This window comes from Python bivittatus, unplaced genomic scaffold (assembly GCF_059951505.1).
Source record: "Python bivittatus isolate LINGU-HERP-01145 unplaced genomic scaffold, Pbiv_v1 ctg000590_np1212, whole genome shotgun sequence".
In the NCBI taxonomy this organism is placed as follows: Eukaryota; Metazoa; Chordata; class Lepidosauria; order Squamata; family Pythonidae; genus Python; species Python bivittatus.
The window spans coordinates 26,634,351-26,659,325 of NW_028277086.1; the positions used below are offsets into that span (position 1 = coordinate 26,634,351).

Below are 24,975 nucleotides of genomic sequence, written 5' to 3' on the forward strand. Positions count from 1 at the left end.
GAAGCTATATGTGTGTTTTACCTTTCAAAACAACTAATTAAATTCTCTATCAACTTTTAAAGGAAAAGAGGAAATAGGGAAAAAATTATTCTCCTTTCTTCCTGCCAATCAACTAACTAATGCTTGCAGATATTCTGAATGCATATATAACTCGCAGAAACCTTTTATGTTCTGTAAATGCATGACACATTCATCCTCTGTAAAAATATTCTTCAAATTTCGAATTTCTATGCCGGCCGTTCCCAGCCTAGCAAATTATAATTCTCAAAATATCCAGTTAGCATGGTCAATAACCATTTGTTGGAAATTCTAATCCTATCACATCTGAGGGGCACTAGATGGATAAAATAGTTACACCACTATTATTTAGATGTCAAATATACTGTTTCTAAAGTAGTATAGATTTAAATTACAGAGATATGGATTATTTCTGAGTTGAGGAGTTATTCTCTCATAAGGAAAAGGCAAATAATTCATTCTATGAAATATATTTAAGCTAGAAGGCAATATTTCAATGCATATACAGAGTGTGACAAAGTTTATCTAGTTATTTTTATCGCTCTACATCTAGTCTCTTATTTTGTCCCAAAAGAGCAATAGTATATATGGAAAATGAACCTGATAGTACCCTTAGCCTGAACATTAGCATGAGTAACTTTACTTATTTCTTCCTAGAGACCACTGGTAAGAATTAAGCAGATCTCATATATTTTAAACTGGTACTATTTGCCCTGAAATTTATAAGAAAAGGCTAGGAAACCATTTCACCCTCAAGAAAGACCATGTTTATTCATAAGATGGATTCCAGTCAGACTCCTGAAGTTATAGCTTGGAGACTGTTAATTGTGATAGTCATCAAGTGGGGATACTAGCAAATGTGTGTTTCAAGTGTATGTAGCACACATATATAAATGGATGTGTGTGCTTTCGGGTGGGGAAATGATTAAAGACGATCCAAGTGTGTTGTACTGCTAGTGCCATATTAATATGTCCTTTTTCTGAGGTTGTCTTTAAGTTTCAGCAAAAATGTCAAGGGATGAAAACATAGGTCGGTTTGTTTTGTGTCCTGTGTGATTTTGTCATTGTCACCATTTTGTAATCAGTGATATACTGATTTATAGTTGTTTGGTTCCTACATATATATGTTGTGCTGTGTTTTTATGTGAAGGAATGGACATGTATAAAAGATAAAGCTATAAAAACAACTCAGTACATCCCACAGAGGCAGGAAGGTTTGTTCTAAACTTTTCAGTTTATGCAGCATGTGGAAAAAAAAAAATAGAATAGAGGCTTTTAAGATTTAGCAAGGGATTGTTCACTAAAAAAAAAAGGTCCCTATGAGAATGGGATGAGGTGATGGTATTTAAGGGGGAAAGTTCCACAAGACTTCTGAAGAAGATCAAACTTTGTGAGAAGTTACAAAAGAGGTACAGCCATTACAAAGAACAAGGTAAATGCATAGTAGATTTTCTGCCTTGATTTTTCTGGAACTCAAAGCTGGCTAGACTTTGAACTGGGTAGATATATATTGGTACATGTGTGAGAAAGTAAAGTTTTTGGTTCAGAAAGCGAACAAGAAATATTGTAACGCCTGCATTTTTTCCCATTTGTATCTTGCAACATCTGGACCAATAAGAACAACAAGGAGTATTGGAGTAACATCTTTACAATACTCTCTGTTGCACCATGAGAGTCTAATTTCTATTATAATAAAGATTGATGTCACAAATGAAGAGGGATTTTATTAGGGTATTAGGGTATATTCTTAAGGGACTGGAATCCAGTCCTATGTCTTTTTTAAATCTTTTGAGCCATTATCTCAAGGTACTTCAGAGGGCAGGCTTGTAGCATTACTAGTCAAAAGCCAGCTGTTCCATATATCCTTAGGAGATTTCCTGGTGAACAGAAAGAATAGGCAGAAAAAGATGGGAGAATTTCAAGTAGAGGACAATATCATCTACATCCTTTATAAAATGAGAATAAGGCAGGGCAATTGTGTGGCACAAGTCTCATTTAGAAACATCTCTAGTACTGTTAAATCATTATAGAAATTGAAGTTTCATGTGCAAAGGACAAGGGATCCACTATTTTAATGCAGAGTTAATGGAATCTGACATCTTATCGTGCCTCAAGTATTAGGAAAATTGTTAATATTCCAGACAACTATTAAAACATACAAGAGCCGTGTTGTCTGCTACAACTGGCAATATACTGTATTTTGCATAATTTGTTCTGAAATAACTCAGTTATTAAAAAATAAATAAAAAACCCTTTTATTCTTTTCAAATGTGTGGCGTTTCAGATCTCACAACTGAGAGCAAATCTGAACACATTTTCTTTATTATTACTATTATTCATCACAGGAAGGAAGGAAGGAAGGAAGGAAGGAAGGAAGGAAGGAAGGAAGGAAGGAAGGAAGGAAGGAAGGAAGGGAGAGAGAAAGAGAGAAAGAGAGAAAGAGAGAAAGAGAGAAAGAGAGAAAGAAAGAAAGAAAGAAAGAAAGAAAGAAAGAAAGAAAGAAAGAAAGAAAGAAAGAAAGAAAGAAAATTTGTGGCTCGCTGCCTTTAGTCTGCCTCTTCTTTTAAGCTGCATTAGAACACAGGACATCATGAGACTAGACTTCAGTTGAAAGAAATGAAAAATCAAAAGGGACATTTGCTTCAGGTAAAGGTAAGAAAACACACAAAGGGATTCACAAATCTTAAGCAAACTCTATTCAGCCTTGACAATGTTTAAATAAGAATCCTTTCTATTTGAAGTGGCTTCAGTAAATGCTGGGAGCCAGGACCCTCTTGAGACATTTTGGTTTCTGCACAAGTCTTCCCAGCATTTGTTTTGAAATTTGCAGGATTTTGAAATGAATATTTCAGTGTCCTTGAAATAAGGAAGAAGGAAAAAATAACCATTGCTATTTACATTTGAACAAGAGTTTGCTTGGCTTGGCTTTGTTTGGCTTTGAACTTGGGCTTTCACGTATTCCTCCATGGCTGAGAAACTTGTTTCAGCTTCCCTCATGGGAGAGTTCAGAGATTTATCAACACAGCTTTACCTACAGAGCAGCCTTGGAACTAAAGCAGTTTACAACAATACTTTAAGAAAATAACTGAAGAAAACTGCTTCCAATTCAATCAGTAAATGGAACTGAGAGGAGAATGTAATCATCTGCATTCAACTTTAGCCAGGGCCCAGAAGATTAACCAGCAACTCAAATGATATAAAATGTTATTATTACAAGGCTCAAAGCACCTCTGATTACAAGCATTATGAAACAATTACCTGAAACTATAAAACAAACTAATACTATTTCTCTTCTAGCTTTAACAGCTCCATAAATTGCATTTTTGAATGCAGAAGATGCGTGGATTTATAATGTATGGGCAAAGGGAAATTTCCTCATCTCTGGGTTATGCCCTGGGAAACTGAAATAAGTGACAGCTCAAAAATCACTGTTCACAACCAAAAAGACACATTCCACCATTGCTCTGTACTATAGTATACATTTTGCATGCAGCTAATCCTGGTTTCATTTTCCAATATTTCCAACTACTGTAGAAGGGTCTAAATCAGTGTTTCTCAAACTTGGCAACTTTAAGATGTGTCGACTTCAACTCCTAGAATTCCCCTGGCAGTTGAAGTCCACACATCTTAAAGTTGCCAAGTTTGAGAAACACTGGTCTAAATTAATGGTCAAAACTTCTCCTGTTCCTTCAAGAAGGGGAGGGGGTATTCAAAATATGTTTCAGCATTTGAAATAATCAGATAAAACCTTATTCTTTTCATCCAAGGCAATAAAACTCATACGTTAAAACACAGTCCCAAGAGTTATTTCATTATTATTTACGATCCCTGACTTCAATGGAGAAAAACAATGGAGAAAAATTATATTAACGTGCAATGAGAAGATAATTGCTTATTCTACCCCAGACCTCTCAAAAAAAGCACCCACTAGAGTGATGCTTGATACTTTGGAGAATCACTGCCAGATCAAATATCAGGAAATGTCTTATACCAGCTAACTGAATGCTGGCAGCAGCTCTCTAATTACTACAAGCACTTTCCACACCTACCTGGTGATACCAATCATTGAACAGGGCTACACTTAGTCCATTATAATGGAGGAAGGTCAGCTCATACTGAGTTCAGATCAGTCCAAGAGGGTGGGAGGAGAGTTGCTGTGGTATCCTGACAACATGGAAAAGGTAGCAAAGATCATTGTACCTCCTCAATGACATCATCATTGTGATGAACAGTAATACCATTGGCAGCATCTTAGATGGAGTACTGCCATCTCTACTCTGATGCAACTCTAGGGATGACACCAAGGGTCAATTAATCCTGACTCAGTCTTGGATCTTCCGCATGAACAATATGTACTCTACCAGCAACTCTATTTCTGTCTTCGCTACTAAAGCTATTGGAAAAAGATTATGTTCAAGTGTAAATTATATTAATAAATATATATTATTTTCATATAACAAGATTAGACCAGTTCAAGAGAAAGAAAGAAATGCTTTCTAAAGACATAGTGGTTGATGCAAACAAAAATACATGTGTCGAAACTGGGTTATTATTAAGGTTGGATAAATGCTTCAAAAACCGTTCATGGCTCACTGCCTTGTCGTGGCGAAGGGGCTTGCGTAATTCAGTGAAGCCATGAGCTATACCGTGCAGGGCCACCCAAGACGGACAGGTCATGACAGAGAGCTCTGACAAAATGTGGTCCACTGGAGAAGGAAATGGCAACCCACTCCAGTATCCTTGCCAAGAAAACCCCATGGACAATGTTAAAAGGCTAAAAGATATGATGCCGGAAGATGAGCCCCTCATGTCGGAAGGTTTCCAATATGCTACTGGGGAAGAGCAGAGGGCAATTCCAAGTAGCTCCAGAAAGAGTGAAGCGGCTGGGCCAAAGCCGAAAGGACGTTCAGCTGTGGATGTATCTGGAAGCGAAAAGAAGGTCCAATGCTGTAAAGGACAATATTGTATAGGTACCTGGAATGTAAGATCTATGAACCAAGGCAAGCTGGATCAAACATGAGATGACAAGATTGAACGTCGACATCTTGGGAATCAGCGAATTGAAATGGATGGGAATGGGTGAATTTAATTCAGGTGACCATTATATCTACTACTGTGGGCAAGAAACCCTTAGAAGAAATGGAGTTGCACTCATAGTCAATAAGAGAGTGGGAAAGGCAGTAATGGGGTACAACCTCAAAAACGACAGAATGATCTCAGTGCGTATCCAAGGCAAACCATTCAATATCACAGTCATCCAAGTCTATGCCCCAACCACTGATGCTGAAGAAGCTGAAGTTGACCGGTTCTATGAAGACCTACAACACCTTCTAGAACCAGCACCAAAAAAAGATGTCCTTTTCATCATAGGGGATTGGAATGCTAAAGTAGGAAGTCAAGGAGTAATCGGAATAACAGGCAAGTTTGGCCTTGGAGTACAAAATGAAGCAGAGCAAAGGCTAATAGAGTTCTGTCAAGAGAACAAGCTAGTCATAGTAAACACTCTTTTCCAACAACACAAGAGACGACTCTACACATGGACGTCACCAGCCGGTCAATACTGAAACCGGATTGATTATATACTTTGCAGCCAAAGATGGAGAAGCTCTATACAGACAGCAAAAACAAGACCAGGAGCTGACTGTGGCTCAGATCATGAGCTTCTTACCGCAAAATTTAGGCTTAAATTGAAGAATGTAGGGAAAACCACTAGACCACTCAGGTATGACTTAGATCATATTCCTTGTGAGTACACAGTGAAGGTGATGAATAGATTTAGAGGATTAGATTTGGTAGACAGAGTGCCTGAAGAACTGTGGACGGAGGCCCGTAACATTGTACAGGAGGCAGCAACTAAAACCATCCCAAAGAAAAAGAAATGCAAGAAAGCAAAATGGCTGTCTGATGAGGCTTTACAAATAGCTGTGGAAAGAAGGAATGCGAAAAGCAAGGGTGAAAGGGAAAGATATAAGCAACTGAATGCAGATTTCCAGAGAATAGCAAGGAGAGATAAGAAGGCCTTCTTAAATGAACAATGCAAAGAAATCGAGGAAAACAATAGAATGGGGAAGACTAGAGATCTCTACAAGAAAATTGGAGATATCAAAGGAACGTTTAGTGCAAAGATGGGCATGATAAAGGACAAAAAAGGCAGGGACCTAACAGAAGCAGAAGAGATTAAGAAGAGGTGGCAAGAATACACAGAAGAACTATACAAGAAAGATCTTAATGTCCCTGATGTCCATGCTGGTGTGATCACTGACCTTGAGCCAGACATCCTAGAGATTGAAGTCAAGTGGGCCTTAGGAAGCATTGCTAACAACAAAGCTAGTGGAGATGACAGTATTCCAGCTGAGTTATTTAAAATACTAAAAGACGATGCTGTTAAAGTGCTGCACTCAATATGTCAGCAAGTTTGGAAAACGCAACAGTGGCCACGGGATTGGAAAAGGTCAGTTTATGTTCCAATTCCAAAGAAGGGCAACGCCAAAGAATGCTCAAACTATCGCACAATTGCACTCATTTCACATGCTAGCAAGGTTATGCTCAAAATCCTACAAGCTACGGTTCAGCAACACATGAACCGAGAACTACCGTTTGTACAAGCTGGGTTTCGAAGAGGCAGAGGAACTAGAGATCAAATCGCCAACATTCGCTGGATCATGGAGAAAGCACGAGAGTTCCAGAAAAATATCTAGTTCTGCTTCATTGACTATGCAAAAGCCTTTGATTGTGTGGATCACAACAAACTGTGGCAAATTCTTAAAGAGATGGGAGTACCAGACCACCTTATCTGTCTCCTGAGAAATCAGTATGCAGGCCAAGAAGCAACAGTTAGAACCGGTCATGGAACAACCAATTGGTTCAAAATAGGGAAAGGAGTACGACATGGCTGTATACTGTCACCCTGCTTATGTAACCTATATGCAGAGTACATCATGAGAAATGCCAGGCTGGAAGAATCACAAGCCGGAATTAAGATTGCAGGGAGAAACATCAACAACGTCAGATATGCAGATGATACCACCCTAATGGCAGAAAGTGAAGAAGAACTAAAGAGCCTCTTGATGAGGGTGAAAGAGGAGAGTGCGAAAGCTGGCTTGAAACTCAGCATTAAAAAAACTAAGATCATGGCATCTGGACCCATCAATTCCTGGCAAATAGAAGGGGTAGAAATGGAAGCAGTAACAGACTTCATTTATTTGGGCTCCAAGATCACTGCAGACGGAGACTGCAGCCATGAAATTAAAAGACGCTTGCTCCTTGGGAGGAAAGCTATGGCAAACCTAGATAGCATATTAAAAAGCAGAGACGTCACCTTGCCGACAAAGATCCGCATAGTCAAAGCTATGGTTTTTCCAGTAGTAATGTATGGCTGTGAGAGCTGGACCATAAAGAAGGCTGAGTGCCGAAGAATTGATGCCTTTGAACTGTGGTGCTGGAGAAGACTCTTGAGAGTCCCCTGGACTGCTAGGAGGTCAAACCAGTCAATCTTAAAGGAAATCAACCCTGATTGCTCATTGGAAGGATCGATAATGAAGCTGAAGCTCAGATACTTTGGTCACCTAATGCGAAGAGAGATCTCTTTGGAGAAGACCCTGATGCTGGGAAAGATTGAAGGCAAAAGGAGAAGAGGACGGCAGAGGATGAGATGGTTAGATAGCATCACTGAAGCAATGAGCATGAAACTGAGCAAACTCAGGGAGGCAGTGAAGGACAGGAAGGCCTGGCGCAATATGGTTCATGGGGTCACGAAGAGTCAGACACGACTTAACGACTAAACAACAACAAATGCTTCAAATGAGGTGCCAAACAGTGCAGGGAAACACAGACTAAAAGCTTCTCTTTGAATCATCTTTTTCCAGAAATACGCAGCTGCTTTGGAAGCTGCTCCCAAATACCTCTACATGTGTGAACAAACACACCCACTTCATTTTTTTTTCAAGCAAAATACTTGTGTATGCACACCAATGAAGAGATAGTCAGGACAAGTTTCCAAAACAGCTGTACACAGCTGAAAAAAAGACACAGATGGATCTAGAAAGAGGTGTTTCATATCCATGCCCACATGTTGCAAAAACAATTTCTGCAGCTCTTGCAAAACCCATGTTATAATATCCTTTAACTGAAAAATGATCAAGCTTGGTGGGTGGGTGAGTTGGAGTAGAGAGGTAGGTGCATCTCACATGGTGTTTTCTATGACCTACAATCAGTCTTAACAACTATTGCGACATCAGAGAATTCATTTTCAAATAATATTCAAATCCACTGAAGGACCCATCTCTCCTCTGTGTTGTAATATGATGTTCTCTGACTTTCCATTAGAGCAGAAACAGTTTCACACATGAAATCTTCACCTAAATGTTTATTTTAATGTAAAAACCTATGTGAGCCTTAGAATTTCTATCAACATGCAGCCATGTTAACAGAAACCATTAACAAAGAGTCCTTTTAATGTAATGAGGCAAAGAGATGAGCGCTTCTATAGATACATATGCAAAGTGAGTGTGCATTTTACCACTCCTAGACATTAGCACACTATCAGATTTGTGCTCCTGTAGAAAACAGTGCCAATCCAGGATGCTGAAAGAGCTGATTGACACTCTTTTAGAGCACTGACAATAATTTTTGAGAAATCCTGAAGAACTGAGACACTAAAAGAAACAGAATGTTGTATATATCTTCAAAAGGTAGAAAAACAAGTATCCAGTACAGACTGTCACATAACAGGGTGGGTGCACTCCAGGTTGCTTCCCTTAAATGCTGTCATCTAATGGGTCTAGAAAGTGTGCCCCCCCCCCCAGCCTTCCAGAAGGCCTTAAAAAGTTGGCTCTTTTTCCAAAACTGGGGATAAGGTGAGGCTGGAGCCCAGCCCAGTGATTGTAATTGTTGGTGTACTGGGGAATGTTGTTTAGGGCACTGGGATTTGTTTGTTTGTTTAGACATTGGTTTTATTATTTTACTTTGGTTTTATTGCTATTTCTGTGAATCATTCAGAGTTGTGGCATATAACATAGGTGGCCATATAAGTCTTTTAAATAAATAACATAACATAGCCAGTCTGCCCTCTCCACCACCTGAAAATATTAGAATAGATTTCTACTCAGAATAGAATATTAGATTGTGAGCATCTAGAAAATATTGCACAGATTTCTAGGAAACAAGATGCATTTGACAGGAAGAAGTTATGCCAGGCCAGTTTGCATTGTCTCTAATTTCTATTTATCTGCTTCATAATTTGATTGTGGCATTCATATTATCTATCATATTTTATTTTGACCCTGGCAAACCATTTGATAAGTATTTCCATTGTGGTAAACTCAGGGTTGGATTCTACTTCTTTTAGGTGGACCAAACTTCTGTTTGGAAAAAAAAAAAAGAGGAGAGGAGAGGAGAGGAGAGGAGAGGAGAGGAGAGGAGAGGAGAGGAGAGGAGAGAAGAGAAGAGAAGAGAAGAGAAGAGAAGAGAAGAGAAGAGAAGAGAAGAGAAGAGAAGAGAAGAGAAGAGAAGAGAAGAGAAGAGAAGAGAAGAGAAGAGAAGAGAAGCAGTGCTGTGATATTTACCAAGTACATCTGTAGCATCAATAAGTCCCAGTTCAACAGGGGTTGCTCCTTTCAATGTATATGTAGATGGTGTCTGAAGAAGAATGCTCACTTCTCCAAAGGATTGTTTTTGACATAATTGGCCAATGAGAACTTGTCTCATTTGTTTAACCTATTTAAAAACACAAACCCAAGTTATTTTTTGTTGCTTCGTATCCAAGAATGGTAAGGGTTTGGAAGAGAGAGAGGGATCATTCACAAAATATGCATGTAAATTGCAGTCACAATCCATCATTAGAACATTCAGCTTTATGGTATTTCACATATACCACAATAAAATCCAGGTTTCATTCTCAGTATAAAAGGCTGTGGTCAGGAGCTTGAGTTCACTGCCTTCCCTGCAATCATACACACGTGCAAGTATATATGCTTATGTGAACACACCCAATTTTGATGTAGGCACAAGCCTAAAAATCAAATTTGAAATGATGTCAGAATGGAAAAATGATCAAGGAGCAGAAAGACTTGTTCATTATCTGTCCATACAGTTATAGTCCACCCAGTACTCTATTTATCCATACAGAAGAATGCAGTTTTTTTTTCCTTGGCACATAAAAGTATACAGGACACTGTACGAAGCCATTGCTGAGAATTGGAAAGCTGTACGCATCTCCCTTCTCTCTTTTGTGGATTAAGAGCCCCAATTCCTGTATTCCAGAAGGCAAAACCCACAATTTATATTACAGATAATGGTAAACACAGTTGATTGCATTGTGCTCATTAAGGTTAAGCTTGGGTTCCATATGTTTAGCAGATTCTGATGTTCAATTCACATGATCATCAAATGGTGGTCCAAAAATCCATTAGACAGATAAAGCCCAAAGAACATATTAAAATATCTATCACATGGTCACCAGGCAACAACTAGTAGATCAATTTCTGTTCTCTCATCAGAATAATAATGTTATGTCTCTTGGGTTTATTTTGTGAGAAGTAACATGATTGTATTGATACCTTGTTCCTGAATGTTTTTCCTCAGAGGCAATGAAATGTAGTTTCATGCTTTAAAGCAGCATTCTAAAAATGTTTTTTTGCAATGCTAAACATCCATGTGTGAGAGAAATCTGTATAACACAGAGCTATAATGAACTTGGTTCATACAAATTACTACTTCAGCAAGGTGTTATTTATTTCTTCCTTCAGATTTTCATTTTAAAATATGTAAGACCTATACTGTTCAATTCATAATTTCACAATACCGTCACATTTTCTTATTTATAAAAAGCTCCCTATTGAAAAACCTATTCATAAGTTCCCTATTCCAACCTGGTCAAAAGAAGAATTTCGTAGAGGAAGATCTTTTTCCTTACCATTTTCCCCAAAGGTCGCTTTACAAGAGCCGGAATTATTCGGTAAGCATTGCAACATCCAGATTTAATGAATCCTACATATTTGCTTATTTCTCCTTCTTTCATGAACACTGCAACAATAAAAATAACAATAAATTACTTCTCTCTCTCTCTCTCTCTCTCTCTCTCTCTCTCTCTGAGTGTGTGTATGTGTGTATGTGTAAAGAGGTTTCCCACTCCATGATTTAAATGACGTGAATGGAATGAATTTAGTGTATTATATCATGCTTCCAAGCTCATCATAACATGTACATATGAAGTGATGTGAATAGTACCAAAGTGAAATAAGGATGAGGGGTATAAAGTTGTCCCTAGTCCTAGACTACTATATTCCACCTATTTCTGTACTATGGATAGGAACATTTTGCATATATGCAAGCATTCAGATTCTTTTAGTATGTCTGAAATGCATTCTGTATATGTCTACCCAGAATACAAGTGTGCTATTTAGTGTTGGATAGATCTTTCCCATCCATGAAATTGTTTTAATGGTACAGAATAGAGGAGGAAATCACCCAGGGCTGTCCATGTTATTTATCCACAGTATTGTTTCCATTGGTTCTGGAAAGTTCCGTGCTTTTTCATATAGATAGATATAGTTATTGTATACAGATAATGTAAATTGTTGCCTGTTGCTCATGTATCTGTCTCCCTGCTTTTGCTTTTTATTCTGTTTTTCCCAATTAAATGTGCTTTTAATGTTTGATGATATTATTAAATAATATACTAATGAATTTAACAAAAAATACTGTTCCATTCCAGAGGCAGAACATTTGGGGAGGACTGAAATATTATTTTTTCCTCTGAACCAAGCTGATCTGGTCATACCAAGAGTAGCCCCTAAATCGTCCAGAATAAATCTTCTGGAAGGGAAAGTGGTTTCTGGTTTCAGAGCCAGACCACAATCAAAACAACACAACACTCTACTTTGTCCATTGCTCTTTGTATTAACCTTGACTAACTGAAGTAGGAGGAAAGGATTGTGTGTATGTGGGTTATGGCTTTTTGACACAAAAAAGGCTTAATGAAATTACTACATGAAATAAATCATACATTTGCTATAATGAAAACAGTGACACAAGCACCATACTGTTCATTAGGGGAGTCTACATGGAAACCAAGGGGAAGAAGCCATATAATGTGGGCAGACTGAACAGCTGTGAAGAACAGAGGCTCCATAGAACAGGAGTAGCGTAAAGTCATTGCAGACTTTTATTTGATGTACACATACAAGAGCAAAGCTCTATTGAAGTCAGTGAAGCTATGAATCTGATTTTTCTACACCAGCTGGATTGCTCAGCTTGAGTTGGCACCTAACATTTTTCCATGGCTGGAAAAAATAGCAATAATAAATGCAGATACTTTCCAAATGTAATGTTGCCATTATATGCTCCTTTGTGACTGTTCATTGATGCAAAATGGCTAGGAACTGAAAACCACTCATCATTTAACCCAGATTTATTGGCAACTGACAACACAACACTGACAGTACTGTAAAGGCCAAGGTGACTTTAAGGCTCAAGTAAACTTTTTTTAAAAAGAAATAACTCCATGTGGGGATTCTATATTAAAATAACACTATAACTATCATATAATAGTATAACACATCCAAAGGATGATGTTAATCTTTAGTAATAAACATCTTGAGGAACACATTCTTCCCATCTGATAATAACATTACACAAAGAACAGCGTGTTTGCTGTTTTTGAGTTTAACCAAAAATGATATTTTTTAGGTATTGTATATTCTCTTTTATGTTGAAGCAGGATTGGAAAGAAGGGGGGACTGGGAAATATCTCTCTTAAATTAAACTTCATTTCACAACATAAGATTTATCTTATAAAGTCACTACTTCCAAGTATGCTGTACATATAGTACATCTGGAGCCTGCCTTAATAACAATAAAAATCCAGGAATGTGGAAAAAGAAAGTTGAGTGACTCACATGTTCTTCATCATTACTTTGGGAAAATACTTAAAGTAGTACCTACCATCTAGGTACTACATGATCTGAAAAAAAATGTCTATTCAGATAGGCCATAAAACAGAAGATAGGGAACATCTGGCCACAGACCTAATCCAGTCCGGCAGGACATACCCTTTCATCTACTGAGGTCCCCCTGAAGCCATTACCCAAAGATCCATGTTTCTCTGTTTCACCAGTGAATATAAGGATTCATTGCTTTTTTGAGGCCTTCTTTGCCCTATTCTGGCTGTTCCTTGAGAATGATGCAGGTTGAACAAAATCAGCTCTTGTGAATCTGTGATTAAAGAGGCTCTGCGCAGAGAACACCTTCAACAACTAGCTGTCCAGCAGTTTGTCAGATTGCCTTTTCTACATTCCAGTTCACTTGGGTGAAGCCAGTTCCTAGGAGAAAGTCACTCAAGTCAGGTGATCTTGAGGTGGCTCCTCCTTGGAAGTCAGTGCAAAGTTTTGATCTCACTGTATGTCTAGTCCATGAGAAATGCTAAAGAGAGGCATCTGCATCTGATTCTGCTCACTATGCTAGCTACTAAGTGAATGTTATTCCCTCACAGAACAGACTCTATAGAAACATTATTCCAGTATAGGAACAATTCTGATTTTAAGACTTCATATGCTACTGGAGCTTTTTCTCATTAAAAAAAAAAAAAATCAGGCAGGAGAACTGATGGAGAAATGAATCCTCATTTGCTTAAATATGACTACAGCCCAAACTGGAAAATGCTTTAGTCAGATTCCAGATCACACAGAGAGTTGTACAATTTTAATGCAATTACCGCTCCCCATCAGATCTCCCATCTAAACATACAAAGACTAGAGAGAAGCAGAAGCAGAAGCAGATGCTCATCTCTCCCTGTTTTAAGATCTATAGGTGTTAAGACAAATGCCTGAATAGAGCTCCTGTTATCCAATATTGTAGTATTATCAGTGAGGAAGAAAAACATTTCCTGTATTCCAAAGAACAGAACAACATTCCACTAATTTGGTGCTATGCAGCTATTTTGGGGCTACAGTTCCCAAAGCTCTTAGCCAGCATATGGTCCATATTGGGTTATGGAGTGCTACACTAGAAAATCTAATGATTTGCACCTCTATCTTCATTTTTTTCTGCAAGATTACCATTAAGTCTAATTCTGTCCCCCATAAACTCAATAGCTTTATTACACAATTCTGAAATGTCATGCAGTTAGATTTAAAAAAAAAAAACCAACTCTCAACAATTAATTTCATACAACATTTTCATAAGGTCAAAATTTCTGAATGTGGAATACAAAATGGAACAGCACTTTTCCTAAAACAAAGGATGCAAAATGTGCTTAGCATGTCTATCCATAAAGACTATGTTTGCATGACATATCAATCCCTGCCTAGACCTGATCTAAGAGTAATCAATTTATCCAATTGATTATCCAGACAATCCAGTAAACTAATGGTCATCCTACTTACATCAGATAGCATAGACATATCTTGTAAAGGCTTGGTGGCAGTCACTTCCCAAGTTTTTAAACAGTGTTTAAAAAATCTAGGCTAGATGCTAATAGAATGTGGGATGGGTCCTTCCCCCTCACCCTCTTTCTGCTTCTGGAATGGTTTAGTCATACTGAATGAACATAACCATTCTGAATCCATCCCATTTCACGCTAGAACAAGTAGTTGGTCTCAAAGTGTAATATATCAGATTTGTGCTTATTGGGGAACACTTGAGTTTATTGTAATCCTAAACAAACTGGGAATCAACTTTAGGCTCACTTTAGAATATTTGCACACCCAATGCTTTTATATTTATGGATTTAAATCTCATGCACCACTGTACTAAAAGAAATGGGAGCAGTACAGTAATGCTCTATTACAGCTCTTCTTCACTCCCCTCACCCCCCATTGGGCATCCACTAGTACTAGGCAGCTAAATTTTCCTGTGTTCTTTTCCATCAGTTCTCATCCAATTCAGGAAAGAAAAGAATTATAGAAGTTCTTTCAAAAGAAAATAGAATTTTGGAGACATTCCAATGGGTAGGCTGGGATGTTCTTGTGCTTATTTAGTAAAGATGTGGCCAAGAGGTATCTATATATGAAAACATCCTGTCCTGTCTTTAACTGTACAATCATTTTTTCAACTGGCCTGCCCTTCTCATATTCCAATTAAATTTCCAGGAAAGACTACATAAGGGAATTCTACTGACTGGTATTTTTTAATAGCAGTGCTTCAGTCACAGGTAATAGAGAGCCTTGACTTTGAGAAACAGTTGAGAAATTTCTCCTTCCCCTGGAAATTATCCACACCGGGTGTCTGCCTATAAATTTAGTGTAAAATTCTGAATGCCCATTTGTGCATAGGTCCAGATTCTACAAAACTTCTTCTAGTTCATTTGGTTAGATCAGAACACTGATCAATAGAATCTCAGTCAGTGAACAACTGGGGAACATGAAGAACATTATTCTGATTTCCCTTTCCCTCTTCTTCTCCCCAGTACCTCCTGAAAAGTTGCTTTGTAGGGCTAGTAGAAATTCTGGAACAATGTAAATGTGATTCAGGAAACTGGAAGGGATAAAATGGAATTGAAGGTTCCTAGGATCATCTGTGAATGAACGATCTATACACAGACAGAATGGGCATTTTGGATCTAATCTGCAACATCTTTTAAATTTAGCTGGCAAAGTCTAAAGATCGTTATCCCTTTCCATTTAATTATCAACATTACAAGGATTTAAATATTTTTTCTATACAATTAATAATCTTAAACCAAGTTGTCTGAATGCATGCTGAGCCTTTTAAAATCAGTTGCTGGTTTTAAAATCATTTGCTTAAAATAATCTAGTATTAATCAGCTCCTTCAAGAAACAATACAAGTTCAGCTGGAAACTCTAAAGCACAATGAAGGAATGGAGAATGATTTTCTTATAATGAAACAACTTAAAAAGCTTCCATCAGCATACTTAAATAAGTGTTTTTCTCTATGAATTCTTGTTCAAATACTAATGATAAAAAATGAAGCATTTGCAAGAAAAGAACCAAGCTCGGAGAACCCCAAGGACTCCACAGTTCAAACCTGAGCTACAGATATTCTCTGTAGATCATATCAGAATGTGGGATATATTAAGGCTAATAGGTATGTCAACACACCTGATTATTCTTTGGGGGAACATTTATAATAAAAAAGAAGCTAATGTAAGAACTGTGTAGGAAGAAATAGAGTGCTTCAAAATAGGAAGGGGAGTGAGAAAAGAATGCATATTTATACAGAAAATATAAGAATAAAAGACAGGTGCAGTCAAAACTGGAGGTCAAAACACTGAGACATGCAGTTGATACCACTTTGTTAACTGAAAGGAGACTTTGCAGAGCTCATTGTGAAAGTAAAAAAGAAAATAAAGATGTAGAAAATGAAAGCATGCTTAGTGAACCTACAGTTGATAGCAAAGAAGTGACAGTGGTAGATAGTTTTGTTTTCTTGGGCCCAGTAATAAAGATGGACAGTGTGCTGCAAAAGCTAAGAGATTAATTTTTGGAAAAGAAGGCAATGGCATATTTAGACTACATCATAATAAGGATAAGGATATATGTATGATAACAAATATCAGCATAATTCAACTTTTTTTCTCGAGTGATAATGTATGGTTGTGAAATCTGGAACACTTGGAAAAAAAAAAAAAGATAGATGCATCCAAATTATGCATTTGGAAATGATTTCTAGAGTATTGTAAGACTTCAAGAAGAACCAGTCAACCAATACTGACTAAATATAGACTGATTGCTTCCTTGAAGGAATGATTAGCAAACAGCAACTTTAGACATGTGTTGTGTTCAAATGATGGACTAAAAAAAAACAAAACCTATGCTTGGCAGAGTTGAAAAAAATAGAAGAGAAAAATAACTTGGAAGAGATCAAGGACATGTCTGAAATGTCCTTGGAAGAGCTACAGATTATCATAGAGGCAGAAAGTTGTCCATGCCTATCAGGTCTGATGCAACATTTAAGTAACTGAATCCTTTTTTTGTTTGTTTGATTCAACACAGTGATGTTTATATAATATGATTAAAGATTATTAATATACTCTTATATAGATAGCTTAGCATACTGAGAATAGAGAACAGAAAAAAACTAACACTACTAGTTATAATTTTAGATATCGGTATTACAAGCATAAAATTATCTGGCTTTTTCATCCAAAGTTGAGTACAACATTGGGAGAAGGAAAAAAAAAAATACACTAGGACTCACATTAAAGTATTTGTTATATAATAGAGGTTTTGATCTTGAACTCATTACTTAATATTAAAATCTCCATTGTATTTGCTACTTAAAATATAAGTCGAGCAAATTTAACAATCATTAAAAAAAAATTTCTTTTTTCTCTTTTTCAACTTTTTTGGTAAGTAACTAAATTTTGAGAGAAGACAATGATACATATTTTAAAAAGAAAGTCAAAGACAACAAAAATATAAAACAGCGTCAATGGTGCAGTTGATGTATTTTTCATATAATACAAATGCAAATTTTGGAAAGTAGCCCAATTAGCTGCATAGGCCTGAATTGTAGAATGTTTCTTAGATGCATGTAAGCCGGCTTGAACAGAAAGAAGAGGCCTCATTGGGGAAGTATTTGAAGAATGATTGTGATTTGCAAACTATAATTTATGCCTTAACATTTCATGTGAAGTCAGCCAGGCAATTATGGTTTACGCAATAAACCATGGGTTAGTCATACCATGTCTTCACTCATTGTAGAATCCAGGGCACTGCATATATATTGGCTTGAAGACAGTATAGCCTTTAAAAAGTGATCTGAAGTCTTCAGTACTAAACAATTTGCAATTTATTAAGGAGTAAGCCCCATTTGTCAAATTAGGGTTTATTTTACAGCAAGCAGACTCCCATAGAAAATATGGGAGTTGTAGGACAGAACGTCCTGGAGAAGGTCTATGTGCACTAAGAGTCGACCCCAACTTGATGGCACAAAACCAATAAATTAAATGTCCATTTCAGCTGGAGAATTTCAGATTGAGAAAGGTTGATAAAATGAAGGTGTGCAGCACTTTTGATTCCAAGGCAGAAAGGTGTTTTTGAGCAGGTGGCAGACATTCATGTGGCACCTGTCTGCAACTTCTTAAAGCATCTGCATTTTTCCCAGGAATGCCCTCCACAGTTACAGTCCAATTCTGGGAAAACATCATTTTTGTTTCAGGAGTTGCAGACAGGTGTTGCAGAAATAACAGAAAATGTAGTTGTATACTTGGTAAATTCATCTCTAAATGCAACTGTCCCATCTTTGCAATTTGTAGTAATTCTGAAAAGGGTACACAGGATATTGATTTACAGAATTTTAGTCCTTTATTACTACATCAGCCTTTGTAAACTGGAACCCTAACACAAATCTTGGTTGTATGTCCTGGTTTCAGATACCCTAAATTGCAGCAACTTCAATTTGGAGAACACAGTCATGCATAAAGTCTGAAACAGGGGCAGCATGCAACATGGGCAGGGGAGATACGGAAGAAGTGCACATGCCTTTATTAACCAAGCTTTTTAGCTTAATGCCTCATGCAAGCACAGCTCATATCTCTTTTTTCAACTCCTCTATCAAGGCTGCTTTCAGACAAAATTGACTCAGTGCTGATGGAGTATAAACCAAGGTACATTCCAGATATCTGGAACAAAAGTTTTCCTTCTGCAGGCACAACTAAGTGATGGTCCTTTCTTAATATTTGGACCAAAGGACAGCATGCTGGAAAAACTAAATAATTTCCCTTATTTCCTTTTCCTTTTGCTTGGAATACCTAACATCTTTTAGATATTCCAGGCAAAAGGAAAAGAAAATAAAGGAAATCTTTTAGGGCTTAACAAAGAAAGAAATGCAATGTAATCATCTACTGAAAATGTTCTAAAGAAGGGCACAGACACAAATTTCTAAATAAATGTAATAATGTGTAAAAGAAATGCTAGAAGCTAGAAGCACACAAGCAGATCAAGACCCTGCCAATGTTCCTATAACTCCAGTTTTGTTGTATTCACTATTTATACAATGAAATAAATGACAATAAGAAAATATGCCACCTCTTGTATATATCCACACCAGCAGGACACGGACCACTATGTTCTTAAAGCTTTCTACCAGAGTACTGTTAATGTGCTCTCAATTACAGTGGCAGAATCATAATTGCATCTGTTCTTTTTCTAAATGTGCTAAGTGCACAAGCCCATAGTTTCCCAAACTTTCGAAAAGTTATCAAATTTAGCAATGAATTTTGCTGACATTGTGAATGTTGTCAGCTGTGTAGAGACATATGTCTAAACCACAACATGGTTGGAGGTTGGGGAGCTTTAACTGACTGTATTTAGGGAGTCATATGTCTATCTAAGAAAATTTTCCAATAGAAGAGAATATCTGTAGCTCAGGGTTGAACTGTGGAGTCCTTGGTGCTCCCTGAGCTTGGTGGTTTGCTTGCAGATGTTTCGTTACCAAACTAGGTAACATCATCAATGTGAGTTCATCAGCAAACAAGCACTGATGATGTTACCTGGTTCTATAATGAAATGTCTGCGAGTAAACAACCAAGCTTAAAAAAATGTATTTTCAACAATACAATGGCAGCAATGTGATAGTTTGCTAGTTAGCACTGGTGATGCAAGCGAGAGGAAATAATTGCCAGAAGATACTTTTTAATAAGTTTCCTCATCTTTCACTTCACCTTTTTTCAGTGTGGTTTGTTTCTAAAATTTTCTTTTATTAAATAATAGAAAATCAAATCCTGTGCCGAGCAGGACTATATATGATCATTTAGATCTGAATATACAGCAGTGTCAAATCCTATAGTTAAACAAGTCTTTGAGACTGGGACTATCCACCAATTTTAGATATGCACTTGAATGCTCTAACTTTTCAATATCCTGGAGATATGGAAAGTTTCATGGATGCCCAACTATCTTCAGAAAAACTGGTTTGTAATATGTGTCCCTTCAACAACGTTGGCCCAGGACATGGGATTTTGTAGGCCACTTAATCTTACTTAAGTGATGACTAAGCCTTCTCCTGACCCTGTGCAAAAGAATGAGCTTCAGTACCTTCAAACTACAGGTTCATACATATATATGAGAAGCATCTAAGAAGTCAAAAGTGCCCTTTCTGAATAATAAAGAAGAAGAGGCAGTATTTGCATTTCTTAGAATTAAGAATTCCAGCTGCTTCGAAGTGGAGAATTCATGCTTATTATAGCTTATCGTGAAAATAAAAGTCAGGAGTAAAATTGTTTAAATGGCTTTTTACATGTAAAAACCAATGGGGAGCAAATATAAGTGTTGTTACATTCAGCTATCAGCTGAGAGAATATGTAATCAGTCTGCATGCCTGAACATATCAAGGGTAATGTCCTTGCCACCAAGATTCACTTTCTTTTTATTATATCAGTATAAAAGGCTTTTAGTTGTATCACAAAAAAGGAGAGTGGTTTTGGCTGCATTTAAATTTAATGTTTCACCTTCAAAGTATATACTTTGAAAACTGTACATTCTAAAGTTCCCCTGATGAAAACACAGCTGAGCGGTACTGTAGTGTAGTTAAGGCCAGGAACCCAGGGAGTATTCATACTATCACCTTCCCCCAATGACAATGTGTGCCCTGCTGCTGGGGGTCTATTTATCATTCAGCAAATGCTGACAAGTTATCTCTGTCCATTTCTTTGAATGCGCTCCAGATGACCTAAATTATTTTGTGGCCAGTAAGAGGCAATGTGATTAAGACTGGTTTTGGCTATTACCCCACCTCTCAGATAAGCTCATGGGAGTCCAGTCAGATATAATACGTAGGTGCCTTTCTGGTTATCAGATTATTAACGTAGCTCAGGAGTACTTGTACAATAAGAATTCTGATAATGTAGAAGATTGTCATAGAGAAAAGGGCAGGGACTGGGCTCACATATTGCACAAAGTCATGGTTTGCTTTGTCAAGATTTCCTGAATCTTGGCTTCAGTTGCCTGGCTTCACGCAACCTGATTATGTGCCATCAAATAGTTGTCAACTCTTAGAGAACACATAGATTTTCTGCATGACAATTTGTTCCTAAGCTAATACTTCAGATCTTCCAACTGTGCGGTCATCGCCACTGTAACTGAGTTCATCTATTTTACTGCTGGTTGTCCTCTTCTTCTTCTTTTTTCCCCGCATTACAGACTTCTCCAGAGAGCTAAGTGTTTGCATAATATGTCCAAAGTATGATAATTTGAGCCTGATCATTTGTGCCTCAAGTGAGAACTCTGGGTTGATTTGTTCAATGAACCATTTGTTTGTTTTCTTAGCTGTCCCTGGTATTCTCAGGAGACTTCTCCAAACCAAAGTTCAAAAGCATCAATACTCTTCCTATCCTGCTTCTTCAAAGTCCAACTTTTGTTTCCATAGAGTATCAAAGGAAATACCATGGTTTGCAGAGTTCTGATGTTTGTAGATATAGACACATCACAGCATTTGAATTTTTTTTTCCAAGGCCTTCATGGCTGCTCTACCAAGTGCTGGTCTATAGCTTATTTCTTGACGTTCCTTTACTGCTGATGGCTGATCCTAAAAGGCAGAAGCTATCCACCACTCTGATATCTTCATTATCAATTTTAAGGCTGGCTGTTCTACCTTTTGCCATTAGTTTGGTCTTCTTTATGTTTAATTTTAGACCCATTTTTCCACTGTGCTCCTTTTATTATTAAAACTTGAAGATCCTTTGCATTTTCAGCTATCAAGGTAGTGCCATCAGCTCACACATCTTACTGAATTATAAAACTGTAGAGAACTACAGAGCTAACCTTGAAGAAAGAATGCAAAAACTGATACATAAACATCTACTAGGATGAGGAGGTAGTGAGAAAGAAACTCAAGATAATTCTGCCTTGATTCTCTTTAATATAAAAGGTTATGAAAACCCTGCTGACAGAGAGTAGGAAGACTCCAGCATCCAGTTAGAGGTGTGGGGAAATTAAGCTTGGTATATAGCATATAGTTGCCAATATATCAAAGGTTTATCAGTCAGCCGTACCTGTTAATGTGAGTAGTCCCCAAGAGCCAGTTTGGTAGAGCGGTTATAGGTATCATGCTACAAACCAGACATTGTGTGTTCTAGTTCTGCTTTAAGTACAAAGCCAGCTGGATGGCTTTGGGTCAGTCACTGTCTCTCAGCTATAGAAAGAAGGCAGTGAACAACCACTTCTGAAAATATCACCAGGAAAACTGCATGGACTTGTCCAGGCAATCAGCAGGAGTCAAGACTGACTCAAAGGCCCACATGTTCAAAAAAAGTAGTCACCACAAACAACAAAATGTATGTCAGAAAAGGACATTAAATTGTTAATTGTTTAACGAATTTTTATAATATATTGGTAACATTACGATATTTGCTGCACTGTATGTGTGGTGATGTGCCTGGCTTTGTGCACAATGCACTTTTATTTGAGGATGGGGAGCTTCACTACTAAGGCAGTAAGAGGTCTTGGACCTGACCTGGAAAGACCAGCAGTCAAGGGTGTCTGCAAGGAGGGGTAAAAAACCCCCTCAAGATGGTGGTCAAACCATCCAATCAAAGCCCCACCCTTTTTACATGAAACACAATTATCTTGATGTCGTTGAGAACACCCCTGCCAGTCTTAGAAATGAAAAATGAAAAGTGTGTGTGGAATGGCTCCATCCTTCCAGGAAACAGAAAAAGAGAGGACTATGAATATTTCAAGGTATTTTATATAAGAAAGAAATGATGAAGTGGGGCTGGGAACTATAATAACCTAAATGTAGTAAAAGTATTATTTCTGAAAATGGATGTGATTCAATGTTTTGTATTTGGAAAAACCATTGTGTCTAATTTTAAATAAATGTTAAATTTATAGTTTTGCTATTATTGCCCCCAGATATCACAAGCTAAAGAATCACTGAAACTAATTTCTCAGTTGGGGGGATGGGAACCTTGGTGCATACAATGTTTTAAGATCTTTTCTCTCCCTTTTGGGCAATAGCTGAAGGTCACCACATTAAAAAGAGAAAAAGAAAGAGATAAACATAATTTGTTCCACTTAGCTGAGGTTATTTTTTTGGAAGATATCATTAATCTGATTTATAAGGCCTTTAAGAAAAGTAGCAACATACTACATCATTTTTGACAGCAGATCTGCAAATTCTACAACATCCTAGAACTACAATGAGGAGACAACACAACTGTAACGCCGGCTAGTCATTTTGTGACAGCCAGCTAAGATCTCCTTATTCTTTACCCATTCTCCACTGCAGTCAGCAATCAATAAAATTTTCCGAATAGTTTTTGAATTCTACCTCCTGCTCTTTATTTTGAATTTCTGTTCCAAAACAATGGACATACATAACTATATAAGCCACTGAGCTGAATATGACCTTTTATCAACCAGGGGTTGGCTGAATCCAACACATTAGTTGGAAGTAGCAGCTAGATTTATTCAGACTAGAAATAATAACTTTTTTTTTTTTTTGAGAAAATATAACCTGATATCTTCAGGACAGGGTAAGTCTACAATATTATGGTGGTTGGCTCCCTCTGAATTCAAAACCATGATTTAAGGATTTCTCCATTTATTTATTTAATTAATTATATGCAGTAGCTTAACTTTATCTTATCAGGTTTCTGAAGAAATGTCAAGTCAGTGTTTAATTGACAGTATTTTCATCTGAGCTTAAATTAGTCTAAGCTAAACAATTCATTTCTTTTTTACTTTTCAACTATTTTATGTACTATAAATATGGTGAAACAAGACTTATCCAACTGCACTCATTTGTATGCCTTATTGCGAACCATATACATTTTAAAAAACAATAAAATGTTGTCAGTTTGTTGCACATCACATCAGTATGAAAGGGTAAAGTTTTCATTTGTTTCAGCTTCATCAATGTACTAAAATTCACCAACAGGACCCAAATAGGATAGAAAGAGACTTTTTAAAAATAGTTTTGGACAGGTTGATTCATTCAGGAAGAGGCCATTTTGAGTACTGAACTTTTAAAAGTCTGATTTTGAATTGCTACAAATTCAACCACACTTGTGGCACTGAATTAAAATGTTTTTATCTTTTTCTATGACAGGCTGTTTATATTTCACAGCATGAGAATATAACATGGCTTTTTCTATGCTGGAAGTAATTGTACTTACCGAGTTTTAGAAATGTATTTGAAATGTATGTTTCATTCATTGAAGGTCTTTTAATGTGTATTTTACCAACATTCACAGATTTCTTCATCAAGAGAGTAGAAGTAGGAAGATAGAACATACTTGTTCATACAAGTATGAACAAATGCAGGTCTTTATATACCTATCCTTTCCATGTGCCTTCAAGTCAGTGTTGACACCTGGCAACTGCCTGGACAAGCCCCTGCAGTTTTTTGGCAAGATTTCAGAAGTGGTTTGCCATTGCCTCCTTCCTAGGGCTGAGAGGGAGAGACTGGCCCAAGGTCACCAGTTGGCTTCATGACTAAAGTGGGACTAGAACTCATGATCTCCCAGTTTCTAGTCTGGTGCCTTAACCACTACACCAATTTGGCTCTGCCATTATATACCAATAAAACTCCCCAACTTTTACTCCCATAATTTGGGGTAAAAATGAATTGATTACATTGCTCATAGACTGTGGAAATCTTCTAAAATTTCCTAAGTCATCCTTCAATGATCAGTTGTCTACTCCAATGCTGTTCTTGTCTCTGACATCAAAGCAGCTAATGGCAGTTGTAGGTAGCATCACATAATGCAGGACTATTGCTAACATTAAGAGAGATGTACAAGATGAAAAGAGTCAGAGGTTGAAGAATTTGTCTCTAATCCTGCAAGAAAATGTAGCAAATGTGCTTGGAAAGAACTGTGTTTCGGTAGAAAATATACTGTAATAGAGCAGACAGCATGCATCCTGACATCCTAGAGCAATGTTTCTCAACCCTGGCAACTTTAAGATATGTGGACTTCAACTCCCAGAATTCCTCAGCCAGCATGAAACACTATCCTAGAAATAGTGCCAAATAACTGCCATGTACCCAATAGC

The 24,975-nt window shown here is 37.3% G+C and overlaps 1 protein-coding gene across 1 annotated transcript in view; it reads right to left on the reverse strand.

Moving 5' to 3' along the window:
• Window positions 1-24,975, reverse strand: part of CNBD1 (cyclic nucleotide binding domain containing 1) — a 159,391-nt gene that overhangs the window by 30,331 nt on the left and 104,085 nt on the right. Inside the window, exons 8-9 of the mRNA XM_088149275.1 lie at window positions 10,931-11,040; window positions 9,582-9,732 (exon numbers count right to left, since the gene is read on the reverse strand). Of these exons, the coding sequence (XP_088005401.1) occupies window positions 9,582-9,732; window positions 10,931-11,040 (261 nt within the window). The remainder of the gene's footprint in view (window positions 1-9,581; window positions 9,733-10,930; window positions 11,041-24,975) is intronic.